Here is a 23,899-nt window from a genome sequence, read left to right on the forward strand (position 1 = left end):
CGGACAGTGTACCGTGTGTTATCTGCATCCATAGTTCCATTCCGCGGCCCCGCAAAAAAGATAGAGCAGCCACGCACCAAAATAGGCATTTCTATCACAGGGCCGGCCATTTGCTGTTCCGCACATGACCGGTGTCCGTGTTTTCCAGAGCCGCAATTTGCAGCCTGCAAAAAACACTTGAGGACATGTGAATGGACCCTTACAATAAGTGCTCCGCCCCCACCACTGGGGATGAGCGAAGCGAGCCTATATCCGAAGTCGTTTCGCTAAAAACATTGTTTTAATGCTGTACGGAGATCCGTCTCCGTAAAGCATTAAAATGTATGGTCTCAGATGAGGCAAATTCGTTATCACCGAAGTCTCGGGGGACTTCAATTAATAACTTCAGGTTTGATCTTTCAACTTGAGAGCCATTTTAAAACTTGGATCCAAAGTCAGCTTCGGATACCCGTTTTAAAATAGTTTTTCAGTTTAACAATCGAATGCTGAAGTTATTGACCGAAATCTCGCGAGCCTAGGCCCCTGATGTTTTGTCCCAGGCCGCCGAATGTCCTGCCTGCCAGCTAGATACAACTGTCCTCAGGACGGCAATACAATTGATTCTAATGCACTGGAAGAGCTGAAGGACCTGTGATGACATCATCACAGGTCATTTGACCAGTAAAACAGGCAGTGGTTGAAAAGTACCTGAGATGATGTCACTATCATGTGACCAGTGCAGGAGAGGAGGGCAGTGAAGAGGAGATATCCTGGGGGGAAGAAGATGTGGTGAGGTCTGCTACATGAGGAGAGGTAAGTGAAGGGAGAGGCAGAGGAATGCTGGGACTTGTGGTTATTTAACTTGGACTGTATGTTAGGGCTAAAGGGAAAAACGATATTTAAATGGATCTGTGTGTTGGAGGTGGCTGTGGAGGGGGTGATATTATTTACATGGGACTGTATGTTGATGGCGGCTGTGGGAGAGAGAGTTGTTCTTTACATGGAACTGAATGTAGGAGGGGCCTGGGGCAGGGTGATGTTATTTACATGGAACTGTATGTTGAAGGCGGCTGTGGGAAGGGATTATGTTATTTATATTAGACTGTATGTTGGTGGCGGCTGTGGGAGGGAGTGTTGTTATTTACATGGGACTGAATGTAGGAGGGGGCTGGAGCAGGGTGATGTTATTTACATGGGACTGTATGTTGAAGGCGGCTGTGGGAAGGGATTATGTTATTTACATGAGACTGTATGTCGGACAGGGCTGAGGGAGGCAGTGATGTTATTTACATGGGACTGAATGTTGATGGCGGCTGCGGGAGGGAGTGATGTTATTTACATGGGACTGTATGTTGAAGGTGGCTGGGGAAGGGAGTGATATTTACATGGGACTGTATTTTGGATGGGGCTGTAGATAGAGAGGGATGTTATTTACATGGGACTGTATTTTGGAGGGGGCAGGAGAGATGGTGTGATGTTATTCATTATGTGGTGGAGGGAGGAATATAACTACAGAGGTCACTGCGGGGGGGGGGGCATTATAAATACTGGGGGCACTTCAGGGTGAGCACTTTAACAGTAGGGGGCAATATAAATACTGGGGGCACTGTAGGGGTATTATAAATCCAGGGGGCATTAGGAGTCTTATTACTACTGAGGGCTCTATAGGAGGGACTTATAGATCCGTCTTATTTCTACTAAGAGCACTATGTGGGCCTTATTTCTACTGGGAGCTCTGTGAGGGTATTATTAATACTGGAGGGCTCTTCTACTAATGGGGGCACTCTTGGGAGCATTATCAATGTTGGGGCACTGTACTGGGCAGTATTACTATGGGGGGCACAAATTTTTCTTCAGGATAGTTTATGGGGGTATTTGGGAGCACAGCGAGCAGCAGGATAACACTGGGGGCTCCAGGTTGGGGATGATAATAGAAATGTGAAGAAGCTAAGATGTCAGTGTGTCACACTCTGCAGAGACGAGGCGCATCTGAAAGAAGTTGTCCGGACCAAATGGAGAAGATGATGGCAGAAGATCTACATCAGAGGAGACGTCACCTGGGAGGCACTGGATGTGACAGGTATGTGCCACTGTATAGCAAGTAGAGCAAAATGCAGTTTGCGGGAGGAGGGTCGATTTAGAGAACTGGGCCATATTTATTGGGGCTTGGGCCCCAGATCTTTTGAGTCCCTAGCAACGCCCCTGCTTCGGAGATAACGAATTTCACCTCACCAGAGCCCATACGTTTAAATACTGTCAGGAGACAAATCTCCGTACAGCATTCAAACAAAGTTTTTACTGAAGTGACTTTGGATCTAGGATCTGAAGCTCGCGTTGCTCAACACTACGGCTCACAGCCAAGGAGGAATCTCCAGACCATTTTTAGTGACTTATGGTTTGTTACACATTTCGTTGTTGCTGGCGCTAATGGTTTGTTTCGTTGTAGATGTCACAGCTGACAGTGTGGTAGACCTTGTCCTGATGATCATACGAGAAGAGGAGGTCATCTGTCGAAACATCTAGGACAAGCCCACCGCGTCTGCTGTGGCGTGGCATGCTATGTGATCTCCAGAGACGTCGTTATTTGTATAAGTTGATTGGACAAAGTCTCCATACTTTGAATAAAGCTGTGGCCCTCTCTCTTTACAACAGATCCTCTGACAAAGATGTGACCTCCGCCTTACTGACCAGACTGTCTTCAGTCACCCTCTACTGGGCCCGGTAAGTGCCTCTCCAGGCTCTTACTAGGTCATCTCCAATGTAACCCTAGAGCTTTCCCGGCCCACACGCTAAACATAGATCATAAACATGGCCTCTGTCTACAATTAGTAAATCCCTGCATACAATTGGAGGACATACAGGATTCGACTTCACCTCAAGACCGTTAAACTGTCTTTGTTGCCCATAGCAACCAATCACAGAACAGATTTTGAAGAGAACCAAGAGGCAATAATGGCAGCTCTACTTCTAATTTTAAAAAATTGCATCAAAAACTGTATATGTGAATGCAGCCTTCCTATTTAACCCAACATGTTATACTGTCAGCTAGATAGCTGTCAGTACAGATATCAGTGACTGACAGCTATCTCTGTATACACACTTACACAGAGAATGCTATCACTGATAACACCTCCCCTGTGTACAGCTACCAGTGACTGACAGCTATTTATACATAATTACACAGATCATGCTATCAATCACTGATAGAGGAAGTGTTGTGTACAGATATCAGTGACTGACAGCTATCTCCGTATACACACTTACACTGAGAATGCTATCAATCACTGATAACACCTCCCCTCTGTACGGATATCAGTGACTGACAGCTATCTCTGTATACACACTTACACATAGAATGCCATCAATCACTGATACCACCTCCCCTGTGTACAGCTACCAGTGACTGACAGCTATATATACATAATTACACAGATAATGCTATCAATCACTGATAGAGGAAGTGTTGTGTACAGCTATCAGTGACTGACAGCCATCTCTGTATACACACTTACACAGAGAATGCTATTAATCACTGATAACACCAATTCTGTACAGGTCAGAAAGAGGAGAGATTTAAATGTATAAATTACAAGTTTTACTGAATCTTTTCCCACAAACTATATATCAATCTGCTCAGCTCATCCTGCTCTATAACATGCTGCCTGCAGATCGCATTGCATTTTGTGGTGACAGGAATTCTGCAAAATACTGTAATGTTATAATGCTCATATGATACAAGTAAAAGCTTACCCATTTTCACTGCAGGATCCTGCTAGGCTTTCTTCAAAGCTGAAACAGAAAAAAAGAAACCATCATGCAATAGACAAGATGTGTGTACATAAGTGGATGTGATGCGTCTCAGGTAGCCGAGGACAGCGTGCAGCAATTTCTGGAACTCCCATAGAGATGAATGGAGTCGCAGTGTGCTGCACTACCTTCTGTTCCATTCATTTTGGGGGCCTCAACGTGTACAGGGTTACAGCGGCAAGATACAAACTTATCCCGTCGTGTGGGTAGTTAATAACTTGCTACAACCAGAATAGCCCTTAAAGGAGAAGTAGTATCTGTCCTTAAAGGGGTTGTCCGGGTTCAGCTCTGAACCCAGACATATCCCCTTCTTCACCCAGGCAGCCCCTCTGACATGAGCATCGGAGCATTTCATGCTCCAATACAGCGCAGGGCAAGGGCTTTTTCATTAGATCTGGTGACATACCAGGTCTCTGTTAGGCAGAGGCTTCCACCTACCAGTATTCCCGGTAAGGTCATCGGGAACACTGCTAGGCAGAAGCCTTCGCCTAGCAGTGTAAGTTTGTAAACAAAAATGCAATATTTAATATTTTCTCTGCTTTTATGATCCACACAGGCTCGGACTGGCCCACCGGGGAGCCGGGGAAATCCTTGGTGGGCTCCCGAACCAGCAAGTGAGCTTCCCTGCTTAGAAGCTGTCTGCAATAAGCTCCGCCCCCTGTACACAGTCGGATGCATGCTGCCTGCGATTCATCCTAAATGAGAAGGAAAGGCTCCACACCAGCGCTGATTCATGGGAACTGACAAGTTTTGTGTAATCAGCACTCCTGGTCAGAGTAAGGCTTTTTCCACATGATCTGATTTTCATAAAATGGCGGCAAAAAAAACTAGGCATTTTGCCAAGATTTTATGTAAATTAGATCATGTGGAAACAGCCTTACTCTGACCAGGAGTGCTGATTGGACTAAAAGATGTCAGTCAATAGCACTGACAGCCTCTCCTCCAATGAGGCAGCTCTGCTAGAAGGACTGCTGCCTGTGTGATCAGTCTGGAGCCGAGCCCTGCTGCTGCGAGGGGGAGGACACTGGCTCAGGACCTGGGGACACAACTAGCAACACAGGGGGCCATGAGGTGAGGAAGGAATCTACATGTATTGTAATTGGTTTAAAAAAGTGCCTGCATGTATGACAGTGTGTGTATATATAAGAGTGCCTGCATGCATGACAGTGTGTGTATGTAAGAGTGCCTGCATGCATGACAGTGTGTGTATGTAATAGTGCCTGCATGCATGACAGTGTGTGTATGTAATAGTGCCTGCATGCATGACAGTGTGTGTATGTAAGAGTGCCTGCATGTATGACAGTGTGTGTATGAAAGGTTGCCGGCATGTATGACAGTGTGTGTATGTAGGAGTGCCTGCATGCATGACAGTGTGTGTATGTAATAGTGCCTGCATGCATGACAGTGTGTGTATGTAAGAGTGCCTGCATGCATGACAGTGTGTGTATGTAAGAGTGCCTGCATGCATGACAGTGTGTGTATGTAAGAGTGCCTGCATGCATGACAGTGTGTGTATATAAGAGTGCCTGCATGTATGACAGTGTACTGTATGTAGGAGTGCCTGCATGTATGACAGTGTGTGTATGTAAGAGTGCCTGCATGTATGACAGTGTGTGTATGAAAGGTTGCCGGCATGTATGACAGTGTGTGTATGTAGGAGTGCCTGCATGTATGACAGTGTGTGTATGAAAGGTTGCCGGCATGTATGACAGTGTGTGTATGAAAGGGTGCCGGCATGTATGACAGTGTGTGTATGAAAGGGTGCCTGCATGTATGACAGTGTGTGTATGAAAGGGTGCCGGCATGTGTAGAAGTATGTGTGTAACAGAGCTCTGTTGCTGTATCTATACACACAGCTCGGTTCTGCTACCTTATCTAAGTACAGAGCTTGGTATTGTTATGGTATCTAAGTACTGAGTTCAAATTTTTGAAGCCAAACTACAGGGATGCTGTTAAAATAAAAAAAAATAAAAAACACTTAAACTCACCATCACTATTTGATCCAGCACCAACACCCTGTTCTCTCCGCCGGGCTTCAGCTGGGACATAATGTTTTGGCTGCCGCGGTAAAATGCCTGCGTACCGCACCTGACGGCTGTAACTAATCAGAGATCTCCGTGGTGTACAGCACCAAGGCCAGTGATTAGCTGCAGCCGTCATGTGCACCATTACACTACAGCTTCCTATATAAAGGAAAACCCCCTTAAGTGTCAATATTTGTATGAAACTATATGGTGGGCCCCTAGAGTTACTTCTACTGGTGGGCCCTTGGCACTCCAGTCCGACACTGGATCCACACCTAATTTTGTCTTCAAAAATTGCATTAAAAAAAACCTGAATGTATGGCCGTACCCTTATGCCCCTTGCAGACGAGCGTGTCCGGATAAGGTCCGGATGCGTTGCGAATGCGTTCAGTGAAAAATGCGCGATTTTGCAGGCAAAGTCATTCAGTTTCGCCTGCGATTGCATTCAGTTGTTCAGTTTTTATCGCGCGAGTGCAATGCGTTTTGCACGCACTTGATAAAAAACTGAATGTATACAAACAACATCTCTTAACAACCATCCGTGAAAAACGCATCGCATCTGCACTTGCTTGCGGATGCGATGCGATTTTCGCGCAGCCCCTTTCACTTCTATGGGGCCAGCGTTGCGTGAAAAAAACCGCAGAATATAGAACATGCTACAATTTTCACGCAACGCACAAGTGATGCATGAAAACCAACGCACATATACACAGAAAAAATGTGGGGGATTGAGTCAGCACAACCTGTATGTAGGTGCACATCACTATGGCGAAATACATATACAAACGGAAAATACAAATGTGATAGCACTCTACATCCAGCATTCTGCCCTGCCTCCATGCTGGATGAGGCATTGGTGTACATTTTGGCCAAAGTGTAATAAGCCACTCACCACGTCAAGGTCGCCTCTATGGAGTGGTCCCTAACACTAGTTCCTACCTGTTTATGGGCCATAACAGCCACACAAAGTCCAGGGAATGCAGGTCAGCGTGCACGCCAAGCACACTCTGCTTTTAACCCCGTCCGGTGCCATTACAACTTTCATCGGATCCAGGGATGCAAGTACCAACATGCACGCTGAGCCCACCATATACTTCTCCTGGAGCCAAATGGCTACTGGTAGGTTCTATATAAGCAGACTCAGTTTTATACTGACTTTAAAACCAGCCTTCAGGACAGATTGACTGGTCAGGTGTTCATGACTCCAAGGAGATCGCCACGCCTCAAATATATACTACAAAGAAAAAATGTGGGGGATTGAGTCAGCACAACCTATATGTAGGTGCACATCACTATGGCAAAATACATATACAAACGGAAAATACAAATGTGATAGCACTCTACATCCAGCATTCTGCCCTGCCTCCATGCTGGATGAGGCATTGGTGTACATTTTGGCCAAAGCGTAATGAGCCACTCACCACGTCAAGGTCGCCTCTATTGAGTGGTCCCCAACACTAGTTCCTACCTGTTTATGGGCCAGGACAGCCACACAAAGTCCAGGGAATGCAGGTCAGCGTGCACGCCAAGCACACTCTGCTTTTAACCCCTGCTTATATAGAACCTACCAGTAGCCATTTGGCTCCAGGAGAATTATATGGTGGGCTCAGTGTGCATGTTGGTACTTGCATCCCTGGATCCGATGAAAGCTGTAATGGCACCGGACGGGGTTAAAAGCAGAGTGTGCTTGGCGTGCATGCTGTACCTGCGCTCCCTGGACTTTGTGTGGCTATCATGGCACATAAACAGGTAGGAACTAGTGTTAGGGACCACTCAATAGAGGCGACCTTGACGTGGTGAGTGGCTTATTACGCTTTGGCCAAAATGTACACCAATGCCTCATCCAGCATGGAGGCAGGGCAGAATGCTGGATGCAGAGTGCTATCACATTTGTATTTTCCGTTTGCACATATACACAGCCCCATTGAAATGAATGAGTCCGGATCACGCATTGCACCCGCACGGAATACTCGCTCATGTGAAATGGGGCCTTAGGGTTTGCAAAATCCATTAGACATAGATAAAAAATAAATATGGACATATCACGAATCGCACGTGTCTTACATTGAAGTTTATGCAGGCAAACTTGCACAAGACCAAAAAGTAAGTGGGGATCAATTATTAACCCCTTGGTGACCAAAAAAGCGGTGGCCCAGCCTACAGCGGGGACCCGGCTCTCACATGAGAGCCGCGGCCCTGCTCTAACAGCCCGGACTGGCAGAAGTGCCGATTCGGGCTGTTTTAGGGTATTTTCACACTTGCGGCAGAGGATTCCGGCAGACAATTCTATCGCCGGAACTGCCTGCCGGGTCCGGCAATACGGACGCAAACTGATGCATTTTGTCAGACAGATCCGGATGTGGATCCGTCTGACAAATGCATTGCAATACCGGATCCGTCTTTCCGGCTGTCATCTGGAAAAACGGATCCAGTATTTATTCTTTTCACACTTTTAAAGGTATGCACATGCGTTTTTCTAGAACACTTGGGGCCGAATCCGGCATTAATACATTTCCATGGAAAATAATGCCGAATCCGGCATTCCGGCAAGTGTTCAGGATTTTGGGCCGGAGAGTAAAACTTCAGCATGCTGCGGTATTTTCTCCAGCCAAAAAACGTAAGAGGGACTGAACTGAAGACATCTTGATGTATACTGAACGGATTGCTCTCCATTCAGAATGCAGTAGGATAAAACTGATCAGTTTTTTTCTGGTATTGACCCCCTGTGATGGAACTCAATACCGGAAAATAAAAACGCTAGTGGGAAAGTACCCTAACACTTTACATGGTGCCTGCCGCATGTAAAGTGCTGACAGAGGGAGCGGAATCCCTCTGTCTCCCATCGGCACCCTGCAAATGCGATCGCGGAGTGCCAATGTGTGTGAAGGCTGGCTGGGGTCTCATGTAGGCCCCAGGCCAGCCTTGAGTAATTTCCAGCATGCTGAGCCTTTCTGCCGCAGCCTGCTGGTCTATGTCCGAATAGCACTGATATTAAAATGCAATGCATTCGTGTGCAATGCAGTCCATAACGACCCGGACTACATAAATATCACATAAATTATCCCCTACGGTGAACGCCGTAAAAAAAAACAAAAAAAAAACATAATTGCTAATTTATTCTTAGTTGCCATCGAAAAAAAACTTAATAACAAGCTATAAAAAAGCGCCATTTACTCCAAAATTATACCAATGAAAAATACAAGTCGTCTTACAAAAATCAAGCCCTCACACAACTCCATAGAAAGAAAAAAGTTCTGGGTCTTGGAAAGCAGCAATGCGAAAACATTTTTTTCTTAAAAAAAAAAAGGGGTTTTATTGCAAAAAAGTAGTAAAACGGGGAAAAAACTGTATATATTTGGTATCACTGTAATCGTAGCAACCCAGAGAATAAAGATATTATGTTATTTATACCGAAAAATGAACGCCATAAAATTTATAACGTAAAAACGCAGTGGCAGTATTGCTGTTTTTCCCCATCTCCCTCCCAGAAAGAGTTAATCAAAGTTCATCAGAAAGTAATGTGTACCCCAAAATGGCGCCATAAAAAACTACAACTTGTCCTGCAAAAAACAAGCCCTCATAAAGCTATATAGACAGAAAAATTAAAAAAAATTAAAGCTTTTGGAACGCGACGATGAAAAAAGGAAGGAAAACGCTTGGTCAGTAAGGCCCAAAACAGGCTGGTCACTAAGGGGTTAATGGACTTGCAACTATTTTAATCATAAAAATAGTCAGACACTCGGCATATAAGAAAATGTAATACAAATATAATATCCAAAAATATATCTTTATTGATTTCAATAAAGATATATTTTTGGATATTATTTTTGTATATGCTGAGTGTCTGGGTTTGTCCCATCTAGGAGCTATTCATTTTTGACACTTTCCTTTTATTCGGGTTTATCCGTATAACCGTATTCCGGTTTTGTGTTTTATTGCTCGTTGGTATCCTCATAAAAATAGTCGCAAGTCCCTTGTTTACCTGCGGTGCGACAATATTTAGTCGTAAAGTGGGGGAAATCTAAGACCGGCATGAAAAGTCTTAGTAAATGACCCCCAGTAGGTTTCTCCAGGAGTCGATCGAGCACGGAGCCATCAAACCATTAGAGAGCGAGCGATTGGACAGCGTGCGGTTAGAGAGTGAGACTCCCTAGCGGTTTGGGCCCAATTCCCTTTTTAATACTGGGGTACCTCACAATGGTGTATTAACCTTCATGAATTTTTATATATTTTTATTTTTAATTTTTTCATCGTCGCCTTCCAAGAGCTATAACTTTTCCATCGCTGTAGTCAAATGAGGTCTTGTTTTTTGCGGGACAAGTTGTAGTTTTTAATGGCGCCATTTTGGGGTGCACATAACTTACTGATTAACTTTTTTTTTACTCTTTCTGATGGGTAAATGGGTCTGTTCACACTTCAGCGTTTCTTTTTAACTGACCCCAGGTCAGTAAAGAAATCACGGAGACATGCACTACTTTGATCTGTGATGCGAACCAAGCACGCCCATTGAAGTCTATGGGTCCGTGAAAATCGCCGACTCAACACGGATGGCGTCTGTGTTGTGTCTGTTTTTCACCGAAGACTAATAGGAGATTCTTTGGCAATTGATTTTCAGCTGAGCCACGTCAGTGAATTACGGATGGTAAAGACGGATGAAGGCGACACTGACACGGAAATGTGAACGAGGCATCAGTGTTCAGTCAGTGATTTTGAGCCAAAACCAGGTGTAAACACAGAACAGGTGCGGATCTTTCCCTTATACCTGATCTCTGTGGAGGCTCCAATCCTGGTCTTGGTTCACAATCACTGATGGAAATCACTGACCGAACACTGATGTGTGAATGAGGCCTAACTTCAGCTCTTCTACTGCCGGGGCAACAAAAGGCTGGAAAAAGTAAGGCTACTTTCATACTGGCGGTAGCAGGGTCCGGCAGGCTATTCCAGTGGGGGAACAGCCTGCCGGATCCGTGCTAACGCTAGCCCCCATTCACTACAGTGGGGGTGGGCCAGACATCCGGCTGCAGCACGGCAAAAAAGCTGAGAGGCGGCCAGACAAAAACCGCAGCATGTTGTAATTTTTGTCCGGCCACCTCTCGGCATGTTTGCTGTCGGAGCTAGCACGGATCCGGTAGGCTAGGCATGCTCAACCTGTGGCTCTCCAGCTGTTGCAAAACTACAACTCCCAGCATGCCCGAACAGCTTACACCTATCAGCCTACAGCAGGGCATTTTGGGAGTTGTAGTTTTACAACAGCTGGAGGGCCGCAGGTTGAGCGTGCCTGCAGTAGACCGTTCCCCGACCCTGCTGCCGCCAGTGTGAAAGTGGCCTAAGTGGTGCTATAACAAACAGCTGGAGAGGCAATCACTATAAGGGTACCTGCACACGGTCAGGATTCATGTGCGGAGAATCCGCACTGAAATCCGCAGATGTTCGCAGGCAAATCTGTGCGGTCAGTCCGCATCAATCAGTGCGGATTTGCATTTGGATTTTACTAAGTGAATGAAAAAAATCCGATCAGGAAAAATAAAATAAATCGACATGCTGCGGATTTTAAAATCCGCACCGCAGGTCAAAATCCACGCGGAAAAAAAAAAAATCTGCATCGTGTGCATTGAGAATTTCAAATTCTCATAGACTACAATGTACATGACCTACGGTGCGAAAATCCGCACGCAATCCTGATCGTGTGCATTTAGCCTACGGGTTCTTTCACACGAGCGGATGCTGTGCGTGGAATCCACTGCGCGAAAGAGAGAGCCAAGCCCCGTTCCGGACAGCTTGATAATGCTCCGTGCCTCTCTGTGACCTTTTTACTCCAAAATCACAGCGACAGCTTTATCTCACTGCGATGTTGTAGTAAAAAGGTCACAGAGAGGCACGGAGCATCGTCAATCATGTTACTGCTCCGTGTCTCTGCTGTCCGGAACGGGGCTTGGCTCTCTTTCACGCGGCGGATTACCCGCACGGCATCCGCTCGTATGAAAGAGCCCTAAGGGTATTAAATAAGAAACCCACATACAGTATACGGCTGGTATAGGCGGTAGTGTAGCTCAGGAAGTTCTCTTGTATACTTCCCACACAGTCCAAGCAGTAAAAGAGCCCGCCGTATTAGGCCTTATGCACACGACCGTGAAAAAATACGGAACGGACACGGAATGAAAATACGTTCGTGTGCATGAGGCCTTAAATTGACATGTTCTTTATTTCATCATTATTCAAAAAGTGTAATCAACACATACCAAAGTCCAAATTATGGAGGCAGACGAGGCACAAGACTATGCTACCACGACATTTCGGGGGCGTTCCCCTTCTTCAGGCACGCTCAGTGTGCTCCTCAACATGAATAAATAGCCCTACTTCATTCCTCACTCTGATCAGGACACCGTCACCTCCGCGCTAATAGACAGCAGTGACAATATATGGATTTTCGTACTAATACATCTGTTTTTAACTATTTAATACATGGATCTTCAACAGATACATCCAAGGAATACATTGACATTGCAGTTCTCATTTAACCCTTTTGGACGGATGGTGTCCGGAAAGAAAATCCATACCGCTGATCAGACGGGCACAGCTCCTGCACCCGCCCGTACCTGTACGGCGCTGGTACCTTATGGGTTAAAGGGGTTATCCGAGGCTGGAAATGGCCCCCCCATACTCCCCCCATGGATAACGCTGACAGCATTAGGTCAGTGTCATCTAGTACATTCCAGAACTGCAAGGGTTACATAGCATCATAAGTCAGTATAATGCTATGTGACCCCGGCAGTGCTGGGAGTCCACAGCGAGACACTCGATCGTCTGAAAGGGGCCTGTGCCAGAAAAGTGGGTGTGGCTTAGCATGAAAGGGGCGTGACTTAAAATGCGCCAATGGGCATCAAAAATGCATCTGCATTGCCATAATTTGTGCCATATTGCATCTCACTTGATAAATTTGGCGCATTCTAAATAGCACTTTTGTCTAGATATTTTACTCCAGGGTTTTTTCGCCGTACCCCTACTGCAGTTAGATTGCGCCACTTTTTGGAAATTGTTCAAAAACTCACTTTTGCTATATCTGGCACACACCAGCTGACCATGCCCACTTTCCTACTTAGGGCTCATGTACACGACCGTGACTTTTTTTGCGATCCGCAAATTTGCGGATCGGCAAAAACTGGATGCCGTCCGTGTGCCTTCCGCAATTTGTCTGCAAAACGGACAATAGGACATGCCTCATAATGTAATGAATGGTTCCGTATACAGAATCAAAATACGGCCTGTATACGGAACAAAAAAAAAAAACGTTCGTGTGCATGAGCCCTTACTGTTCAAAAGGGCCAGAAGTGGCATAAGTCACAAATATTTGCACAAAAACTCACGTTTGGTGCGGATCCGTCATGGATCTGCACAGACGGATCCGTTCAGATAATACAACCGTCTGCATCTGTTCAGAACGGATCCGTTTGTATTATCTGTAACATGGCCAAGATGGATCCGTCTTGAACACCATTGAAAGTCAACGGAGGACGGATCCGTTTTCTATTGTGCCAGATTGTGTCATAGAAAACGGATCCGTCCCCATTGACTTACATTGTGTGCCAGGACGGATCCGTTTGGCTCAGTTTCGTCAGACGGACAACAAAACACTGCAAGCAGCGTTTTGGTGTCCGCCTCCAGAGCGGATCGGAGGCAAACTGATGCATTCTGAGCGGATCCTTTTCCATTCAGAATGCATTAGGGCAAAACTGATCCGTTTTGGACCGTGTGTGAGAGCCCTGAACGGATCTCAGGAGCGGAAAGCCAAAACGCCAGTGTGAAAGTAGCCTAATCCACAATCGAAACATTACTGGGGGCAGCGGGGGGGGCATTACTGGGGGCAGCGGGGGGGCATTACTGGGGGCAGCGGGGGGGCATTACTGGGGGCAGCGGGGGGGCATTACTGGGGGCAGCGGGGGGGCATTACTGGGGGCAGTGGGAGACAACTGGGGACAATGGAAAGACATTACTGGGGGCAGTGGAAAGACATTACTGGAGCAGTGGAAGGACAATACTGGAGCAGTGGAAGGACAATACTGGGGGCAGTGTAAGCACATTACTGGGGGAAGCGGGGGGCATTACTGGGGGAAGCGGGGGGGCATTACTGGGGGCAGCGGGGGGGCATTACTGGGGGCAGCGGGGGGGCATTACTGGGGGCAGCGGGGGGGCATTACTGGGGGCAGCGGGGGGGGCATTACTGGGGGCAGCGGGGGGGCATTACTGGGCAGGGGGCAATTACTGAGGGCAGTGGGGGGGCATTACTAGGGCAGTGTGAGACATTACTGGGGGCAGCGGGGGGGGCATTACTGGGGGCAGTGGGGGGCATTACTGGGGGCAGTGGGGGGGGCATTACTGGGGGCAGTGGGGGGGCATTACTGGGGGCAGTGGGGGGGCATTACTGGGGGCAGTGGGGGGGCATTACTGGGGGCAGTGGGGGGGCATTACTGGGGGCAGTGGAGGGGCATTACTGGGGGCAGTGGAGGGGCATTACTGGGGGCATTACTGGGGGCAGTGGAGGGGCATTACTGGGGGCAGTGGGGGGGGCATTACTGGGGCAGCAGGGGGCATTACTGGGGGCAGCGGGGGGGCATTACTGGGGGCAGCGGGGGGGCATTACTGGGGGCAGCGGGGGGGCATTACTGGGGGCAGTGTAAGGACAATACTGGAGCAGTGTAAGGACAATACTGGAGGCAGTGTAAGGACAATACTGGAGGCAGTGTAAGGACAATACTGGAGGCAGTGTAAGGACAATACTGGAGGCAGTGTAAGGACAATACTGGAGGCAGTGTACGGACAATACTGGAGGCAGTGTACGGACAATACTGGAGGCAGTGTAAGGACAATACTGGAGGCAGTGTAAGGACAATACTGGAGGCAGTGTAAGCACATTACTGGGGGAAGCGGGGGGGCATTACTGGGGGAAGCGGGGGCATTACTGGGGGCAGCGGGGGGCATTACTGGGGGCAGCGGGGGGGCATTACTGGGGGCAGCGGGGGGGCATTACTGGGGGAAGCGGGGGGGCATTACTGGGGGCAGTGGGGGGCATTACTGGGGGCAGTGGAAGGACATTACTGGGGCAATGGAGGGACATTACTGGGGGCAGCAGGGGGGGCATTACTGGGGGGCATTACAAGGGCATTACTGGGGGCAGTGGAAGGACATTACTGGGGGCAGCGGGGGGGCATTACTGGGGGCAGTGCAAGGGCATTACTGGGGGCAGTGCAAGGGCATTACTGGGGGCAGTGCAAGGGCATTACTGGGGGCAGTGCAAGGGCATTACTGGGGGCAGTGCAAGGGCATTACTGGGGGCAGTGCAAGGGCATTACTGGGGGCAGTGCAAGGGCATTACTGGGGGCAGTGCAAGGGCATTCCTGGGGGCAGTGGAAGGGCATTACTGGGGGCAGTGGAAGGACATTACTGGGGGCAGTGGGCGGCATTACTGGAGGCATTGGAAGGACATTACTGGGGGACATTAGGAGGACACTACTAGGGGCAGTGGGGCACATTACTGGGGGCAGTATAAGGATATTACTGTGGGCGATATAGGTACATTACTGGGGGATATCACCAGAGACCAGGGGTGTAACTAGAGCAGTGGCAAAGAGTATGACCGGGCCCACCAGGGGGGCTGGATTCCCAAACCAAAGTTTGCCCTGGGGCCACAGATCTCCAGTTACACCCCTGCTTGTAGCTGCTCACGGCTGCTCCATCCTGTGTACAACGTAATAAAGGGTTAAACCAGACAGCCTGATACTACAGACCGCAGCAGATATCAGAGGTCTCAGCAGGGACTGAGCTACAAGGATGACTGAAGGAGAGCACTTACCAGACCCTGCGCAGCTGATGTCGGCCTCTCGTCTGAGCTGCTGCAGCCCCTGCACTCAGCCTTTATATCAGCTTATCAGAGCAAAACGGAATCTGAATTAGGTTTCGTTTCTGGTCCGAACCCAGAAGTTTCATTTCATCCTCCTGATGTTTCCTGTTGACTCTGTGATAAACGAAACTTGGTGGGTGCTGTTTTTTTCCACACTTCTGTATCTGTAACTTTTCCACATCTTTTTTCATGAAAGTTTTCTGTGTGTTTTATTGCATTTCTTGACGGCATTGTTTGTTTGGTTTTTGTCATAGTTTTTTTTATAGTTTTTATACATTTCATGATTTACACTCAATAACCTGCTGAGTGTAGTTTTGTTTTTTCTGTAATTCAATGTATTTTCTGTTAAATTGATTTTTTTGTGTGGACTTTTATACATTTTATATTACTTTTTTTTTCCATTTTCTGTAGGTTTTGACGCCTCCCCAACCCCCCACCGCAATTCAAACTTACTGTACATAAAGAGGGGGTAATTTATTTATTTTTTTACCCTAATCCACTCCTCTAACTCCACCCAAGGCATAACTACACTCACCCAGTTCCACCTAATAAAATCTATCATAGGGTACACGGCGGTACATAAATGGAAGAACCAACTGGTCCTACCTCATCCAGGGTGTCGCTGACGTCGACGTGATGTCCGCTGGATCCGGAACAGGGTCCCTGTGGTGATAGAGAAAAAAGAATAATCACATAAGGAAGGGATGGTGACTGCCCCTGGTAAATACCTACAAGGGGGCGCTGTGCTGGTCCTGTAAGACCGAGCCATCCCTGCTCTGCATGACATGCTCCGATGCTAACATCAAAGGGGCTACCTGGATGAAAATATGGCTATGTCCGGGTTCAGATCTGAACCCAGACAACCCCTTTAATCAAAGCCAAGTGGGAAAAACCTGAAAAAGGTTATTTCATACCCCGCTGCAAAGAGACAGTATGCCTTTGATGAAGTAGATTGTACAGACTGGGAGTCTATCCCTAGAGTTGATGCTCCTGTAGCCAAAATCGCAAAACGCACGGTTCTTCCCTTTGAAGATGCTGCGCAGTTAAAGGACCCTATGGACAGGAAGGCGGAGAGCCTCCTTAAGAAAACATGGGAAGCCACGGCAGCTCTTTTAAAGTCCGGAGTAGCTGCGACATGTGTGGCTCATACCTTAAGAGTCTGGTTGGAGCAATTGGAACTTCACTTGATTAAAAAGACCCCAAGATCCTGGACAGCCTTCCCCTGTTAAAAATGGCCACTAGCTTTCTGGCAGACGCATCCACTGAGTCCGTAAGGCTATCTGCTCATACGGGTGTACTATCTAATACGATTAGAAGAGTCCTATGGTCGGGGGATATGACATCTAAGAACAAATTAATTTCTCTTCCATTCCATGGCCAATATGTCTTTGGTCCCGACCTGGATAAGATCTTGGAAAATGCAACTGATCGTAAAAAAGGGTTCCCTGAAGATAGATCAAAAGGCATGAGGCAGTTTTTTTTTAGGAATAGACAACAGCATCAAGATACTAAGGCAGATACGGGAAAATATGGGAGGTGGAGCTATGCAAAAGGGGGGAAAGGAAGGAATTTCCTTTTTAATCCCAATAGGGGGGAACCTTCCTCCTCCACCTCCAAACAATGATGCCATCTGGGTTGGGGGAAGACTCAGCTCCTTCATACCTGGGAGCAAGTAATTGCAGATCCTTATATCACAAGTATTATAAGAGAAGGTCACGCAATAGAGTTAGAATCTCTTCCCCCACAGAAATTCACCCTAACCCAGCTTCCTTTATCCCAAATGTATTTTCTCTCTGACGGCATAAGAGAACTATTATGCCTAGGAGCAGTAGAATATGTTCCCAGCAGGGAAATAGGAAGGGGTCACTATTCCCCACTTCAGGCAATATGGGAAGGTCTCAGAGTAACACAAGCCCAGTCGAGGAATCGTCATGTGCTAGTCCACTCGGACAATTCCACAGCGGTGGCATTCATCCAGCATCAGGAAGGAACAAGGCATGGACACCTTCAAGACCTCTCAAGACAGATTTTCACTTGGGCAGAGAGGAATTTAGGGTCTCTTTCAGCAGTGCACCTCAATGGCTCCCTCAATCTGAAGGCAGACTTCCTGAGTCGACAAAACCTAGATCCAGGCGAATGGTCTCTATGTCAAACAGCCTTTCAGGTGATCCAAGAACGCTGGGGCAATCCGGGTGTGGATCTGTTTGCCTCAAAGAGAAACCACAAGGTTCCTCATTACTTTTCCCTCAACCCAAGGGATCACTGCGTGGAAGTGGACGCCTTCACCCAGGGTTGGACGTCGGACTTGGTTTATGCTTTTCCCCCAATCCCAATGATTCAGAAGGTCCTGCAGAAGTTCCAGACCGAGAAATGTACCCTAATCCTGGTGGTCCCATTTTGGCCCAGAAGGGGCTGGTTCGGTCTTTTGAGATCCCTCAGCTGGGAGGATCCAATTCTGTTCTTTCCGAAGGAGGACCTTCTAACGCAGGGTCCAATCAGTCATCCGAACCCCAGGCTACTCAAGCTCAGCCTGGTTACTGAGCAGCCCATCCTTTTAGGGCTGTGTCTATCTCAGAGGTTTGTGAGTACCCTAATGCTTAGTAGGAAATCTAACACCTCTAAGGCATATCTTAATGTTTGGAAGAAATTCACTTCCTGGAGTGGCAACAGATTTAACCAGTCTTCTCACAATATCCCTCTCATTCTTGATTTTCTTCAGGATGGATTGGATATGGGTCTCAATCCAAACACACTAAGGGTTCAGGTGTCTGCTCTGTGTGCCCTCTATAACACCAGTCTCTCCGAAGTCCCCTGGATATCTAGGTTCTTAAAAGCTGCAGATAGGCTGAAGCCTAGGATTAAAAATATGGTAGCACCGTGGAACCTGAATACAGTTCTTTTAGGCTTATCAGATTCCCTTTGTGAACCTCTAGATTCACTGACTGTCAAGTGGCTTACCCTTAAAGGGTTTCTGTCACCCCATTAAACCGTTTTTTTTTTTTTCTTTACTAATAATCCCTATAGTGCGATCTCATGATACATAAGCAAATTAATCATTTTGGTTCAGTAGAATTTGCTAAAAATCGATTTTTAAAATATGCTAATTACCTTGCTACCAGCAAGTAGGGCGGCTACTTGCTGGTAGCAGCCGCATCCTCCGATCGTAATAACGCCCCCTCGGCATGCTGATTGACAGGGCCAGGGAAGGGAATCGTTCTCTGCTGGCGCTGTTAGAATTTGAAATCTCGCGCCTGCGCCGTACCTGGCTTCAATCGGCGCAGGCGCACTGAGAGGCGGCTCTCCGCCTCATTCCAGCGATGCCGGCGTCTTCTCTTCCGGGTGTATGCGATGACGTCATCGACGCAGGCGCATTGAGGATGGAGCGGTCGAGCGAGCGGCCGCCTCTCAGTGCGCCTGCGCCGATTGAAGCCAGGAACGGCGCAGGCGCGAGATTTCTAATTCTAACAGCGCCAGCAGAGAACGATTCCCTTCCCTGGCCCTGTCAATCAGCATGCCGAGGGGGCGTTATTACAATCGGAGGATGCGGCTGCTACCAGCAAGTAGCCGCCCTACTTGCTGGTAGCAAGGTAATTAGCATATTTTAAAAATCGATTTTTAGCAAATTCTACTGAACCAAAAGGATTAATTTGCTTATGTATCATGAGATCGCACTATAGGGATTATAATTAAAGAAAAAAAAAAAAAAACGGTTTAATGGGGTGACAGAAACCCTTTAAGACAATTTTTTTGGTAGCAAAATCCTCGGCTAGGAGAGTATGCGAGTTACAGGCTCTGTCCATCCAAGAGCCCTTTTTAAGGGTCTTCGAGGATAAACTAATATTTAAACTGGACCCCAATTTCCTTCCAAAGATAGTATCTACCTTCCACAGATCCCAAGATATTGTCATTCCCTTGTTCTGCACCAACCCCAGAAATTAACAGGAAGCAAAATTTCATAATCTGGATGTGAGAAGGGCCGTTCTTCAGTATTTAGTTACCAGTGAATAGAGAGTAGACAAAAATTTGTTTGTATAGTTTTTTGTGGTCCTAATAGGGGTAGGAAAGCGGCAAAGAGCTCCATATCCCGTTGGATAAGGAATGCCATTACCGAAGCCCAGGGCCGTCTTCACCGCAGGGCAAAAGGGGCAGCTGCCCCGGGCCCAGTTGCTTCTGGGGGGCCCAGCAGCACTCGGTGACCAACAAGACTTTTTAGCCTTTTAGCTGCCGAATATTGCGGCGGGGCATGGTAGCTGTGCGCTGCGCACAGGGCCGGCCTTTGGGGTGTGCGGGCGGGCTGTGCTTACTACTATATTTTGTTGCCGCCGCCACCCGCCAGCCATCTAACAGCACTGAGTCACGGTCCGGACTATAGAAAGAGACTGAGTGAGGAGGGGGCGGGGCCCGCGGCCGCTCTGCGCTCCGCTCTGCTGCCTGGCCTGCCTGTCTCTTTAAGGCCTCTTTCACACTTGCGTTGTTGGGATCCGGCGTGCACTTCCGTTGCCGGAGGTGCCCGCCGGATCCGGAAAAACGCAAGTGTACTGAAAGCATTTGAAGACGGAACCGTCTTCCAAATGCTTTCAGTGTTACTATGGCTGGCAGCCAGGACGCTATTAAAGTCCTGGTTGCCATAGTAGGAGCGGGGAGCGGGGGAGCAGTATACTTACCGTCCGTGCGGCTCCCGGGGCGCTCCAGAATGACGTCAGAGCGCCCCATGCGCATGGATGACGTGATCCATGTGATCACGTGATCCATGCGCTTGGGGCGCCCTGACGTCACTCTGGAGCGCCCGGGGAGCCACACGGACTGTAAGTATACTGCTCCCCCGCTCCCCGCTACACTTTACCATGGCTGCCAGGACTTTAGCGTCCCGGCAGCCATGGTAACCATTCTGAAAAAGCTAAATGTCGGCTCCGGCAATGCGCCAAAACGACGTTTAGCTTAAGGCCGGATCCGGATCAATGCCTTCCAATGGGCATTAATTCCGGATCCGGCCTTGCGGCAAGTGTTCCGGATTTTTGGCCGGAGCAAAAAGCGCAGCATGCTGCGGTATTTTCTCCGGCCAAAAAACGTTCCGTTCCGGAACTGAAGACATCCTGATGCATCCTGAACGGATTTCTCTCCATTCAGAATGCATTAGGATAATCCTGATCAGGATTCTTCCGGCATAGAGCCCCGACGACGGAACTCTATGCCGGAAGACAAGAACGCAAGTGTGAAAGAGCCCTAACAGAGCAGACCAGTGGCTGCTGGAGCGTGACGCAGCTGCCGCACAGGCAGAGAGAAGAAGGAGGCGGAGCGAGCCCGAGCGCCAGCCACCAGCCACAACAGACACAGCCTGAGCCAGCCAAGCAACTTACAGGTATTTGGTAGTAACAACTGGATGGATCCCATCTGCCACTGGCCCATGATGGAGTGGGAGAAATATGCCATGGGGGGGGGCTCATAGAGGACAGGGGGACAGTGTGTGCTTTCCTGCTACTACATCAACCCCCTTCCCCCCCAGGGATTTTGGGGGCCATTAAGGGTTGGACTTTAACTCCTTGCTGCAGATGTTGAGTGTGCCAGTGCCACCAATCATATTCCCCTCCCCCCAGCACATCAGTTACCTTTAGGAGGGGGGGGATATGATTGGTGACTATGTGCACACTCCGCATCATCCAACCCCTAATGCCCCCCAAAATGCCTGGTGAGGGGGGTGGTATGACAGGCAGGAGGGGCGATGTGTATGTGGGCCTTTGCCCTGCATTCGCTCAGCTGTGCTCGCATACATATCGTGCCCTGTGTCCACTGTCCTGTGCCCACTCTGCTAAAGCCTGGCATAGCCCAGCTATGCCCTGCTTTACCAAAGCAGACAGGCAGGAGCCGTGTAGTGATCATATTTATTGTATGTATGTGTGTGTGTCCCCTGTGTGTGTGTGACTGTCCGTCGCTGTGTGTGTGTGACTGTCCGTCCCTGTGTGTGTGTGTGTGCGACTGTCCGTCCCTGTGTCTGTGCGACTGTCCGTCCCTGTGTGTGTGTGCGACTGTCCGTCCCTGTGTGTGTGCGACTGTCCGTCCCTGTGTGTGTGCGACTGTCCGTCCCTGTGTGTGTGCGACTGTCCGTCCCTGTGTGTGTGCGACTGTCCGTCCCTGTGTGTGTGCGACTGTCCGTCCCTGTGTGTGTGCGACTGTCCGTCCCTGTGTGTGTGCGACTGTCCGTCCCTGTGTGTGTGCGACTGTCTGTCCCTGTGTGTGTGCGACTGTCTGTCCCTGTGTGTGTGCGACTGTCATCCCTGTGTGTGTGCGTCTGTCCGTCCCTGTGTGTGTGCGCGTCTGTCCGTCCCTGTGGGTGCGTCTGTCCGTCCCTGTGTGTGTGTGACTGTCCGTCCCTGTGTGTGTGTGACTGTCCGTCCCTTTGTGTGGGTGTCTCTCCCTGTGTATATCACCATGCCCACAGTGTTCCTATGTCTTGATGCAGCTGCTTCAGAACGTTCTGTGCGGGGCAAGAAGAAGAAGATGGAGGAGGAGGCAGCTTCGCCAGCATGGAGTCCGTGAGAGAGACACAGGGAGGCACACTAAGGACATAGGTAACACTACCACATTATCAGGACTAGTGTTATCTGTGTTTTACATAGGACTGCAGTTAACACTACCACATTATCAGGACTAGTGTTATCTGTGTTTTTACATAGGACTGCAGGTAACACTACCACAAGGTTAGCTCGCACAGGGAGAGCGGTGATGTCACTGATGTAAAATATCACTTATATGTGGAGAGCAGTGATGTCACTGATGTAATATAACATTATATGTGGAGAGTGTTCATGTCATTGATGCAATACAGCGCTCCAGATGGCGACCAAAATGGTCGCCAATGCGCCTTAAAATTTGCAGATGGCGACAAGACTTGTCATAGGCTACAGGCCTGAGGTCTATTTGGTAGTGAAATCCCAGCGCATGCAGGCGTGATGATGTCATCACGCCCACCTGTGCCAGGACGCGGTGAGGTGTGCGCGTCTGCGTTGCACCATCCCTCGCCGTACCAGCAGCTAGTGAGCACCAGTGAAAGGACACAGGTGAGTATAAGATTTTTTTAGGGTGTGGGAAGGCGGGATCCAGGGGGCCCAAGTAAATTCTTGCCCAGGGTCTAATCAATATTAAAGACGGCCCTGCCGAAGCCTATAAGGCGACTGGTAGAGAACCTCCTTTTTCTCATAGAGCCCATTCAGTGAGAGACGTGTCTACCTCCTGGGCTGAAAGGGCCTCTGCCTCCTTAGAACAAATATGCAGAGTGGCCACTTGGAAGAGGGCACAAGCCTTCACTAAACATTATAGGCTTGACGTATTTGCCAATGAGGACATGGGGGAAATGAGTACTACACTCACCGGTAATCCGGTTTCCTGGAAGTCTCCATGACAGCACATATTTCCCACCATATTTGATTCTATTCTTTTTTTTATTTTTCATGTTCTACCCTTTATCCTGGCATCCGTTAAAATACACTGGTGACGAGGGGTAGGGGTGGGATTTTAAACCTCTCTGTGTTTTTTCCTGTCCTATCAGAGGAAGTCAGTCTCAGGATGTGCTGTCATGGAGACTTCCAGGAAACCGGATTACCAGTGAGTGCAATACTCATATACACTCACCTAAAGAATTATTAGGAACACCATACTAATACGGTGTTGGACCCCCATTTGCCTTCAGAACTGCCTTAATTCTACTTGGCATTGATTCAACAAGGTGCTGATAGCATTCTTTAGAAATGTTGGCCTATATTGATAGGATAGCATCTTGCAGTTGATGGAGATTTGAGGGATGCACATCCAGGGCACGAAGCTCCCGTTCCACCACATCCCAAAGATGCTCTATTGGGTTGAGATCTGGTGACTGTGGGGGCCATTTTAGTACAGTGAACTCATTGTCATGTTCAAGAAACCAATTTGAAATGATTCGAGCTCTGTGACATGGTGCATTATCCTGCTGGAAGTAGCCATCAGAGGATGGATACATGTTCTCATTCTGTTTACGCCAAATTCGGACTCTACCATTTGAATGTCTCAACAGAAATCGAGACTCATCAGACCAGGCAACATTTTTCCAGTCTTCAACAGTCCAATTTTGGTGAGCTCGTGCAAATTGTAGCTTCTTTTTCCTATTTGTAGTGGAGATGAGTGGTACCCGGTGGGGTCTTCTGCTGTTGTAGCCTATCCGCCT

At 48.2% G+C, this 23,899-nt stretch overlaps 1 protein-coding gene across 2 annotated transcripts in view; it reads right to left on the minus strand.

Moving 5' to 3' along the window:
* The window catches only part of LOC120995338 (sacsin-like), a 53,968-nt gene extending 38,230 nt beyond the window's left edge, over positions 1-15,738 (minus strand). For both annotated transcript variants that reach the window (XM_040424479.1, XM_040424469.1), the window contains exons 1-2: positions 15,658-15,738; positions 3,730-3,768 (exon numbers count right to left, since the gene is read on the minus strand). In XM_040424479.1, coding sequence (XP_040280413.1) covers positions 3,730-3,733 — 4 coding nt within the window. In that variant the 5' untranslated portion in view covers positions 3,734-3,768; positions 15,658-15,738. The remainder of the gene's footprint in view (positions 1-3,729; positions 3,769-15,657) is intronic.
* Positions 15,739-23,899: the final 8,161 nt, after the last annotated feature.

Source organism: Bufo bufo, chromosome 1, assembly GCF_905171765.1.
Source record: "Bufo bufo chromosome 1, aBufBuf1.1, whole genome shotgun sequence".
In the NCBI taxonomy this organism is placed as follows: domain Eukaryota; kingdom Metazoa; phylum Chordata; class Amphibia; order Anura; family Bufonidae; genus Bufo; species Bufo bufo.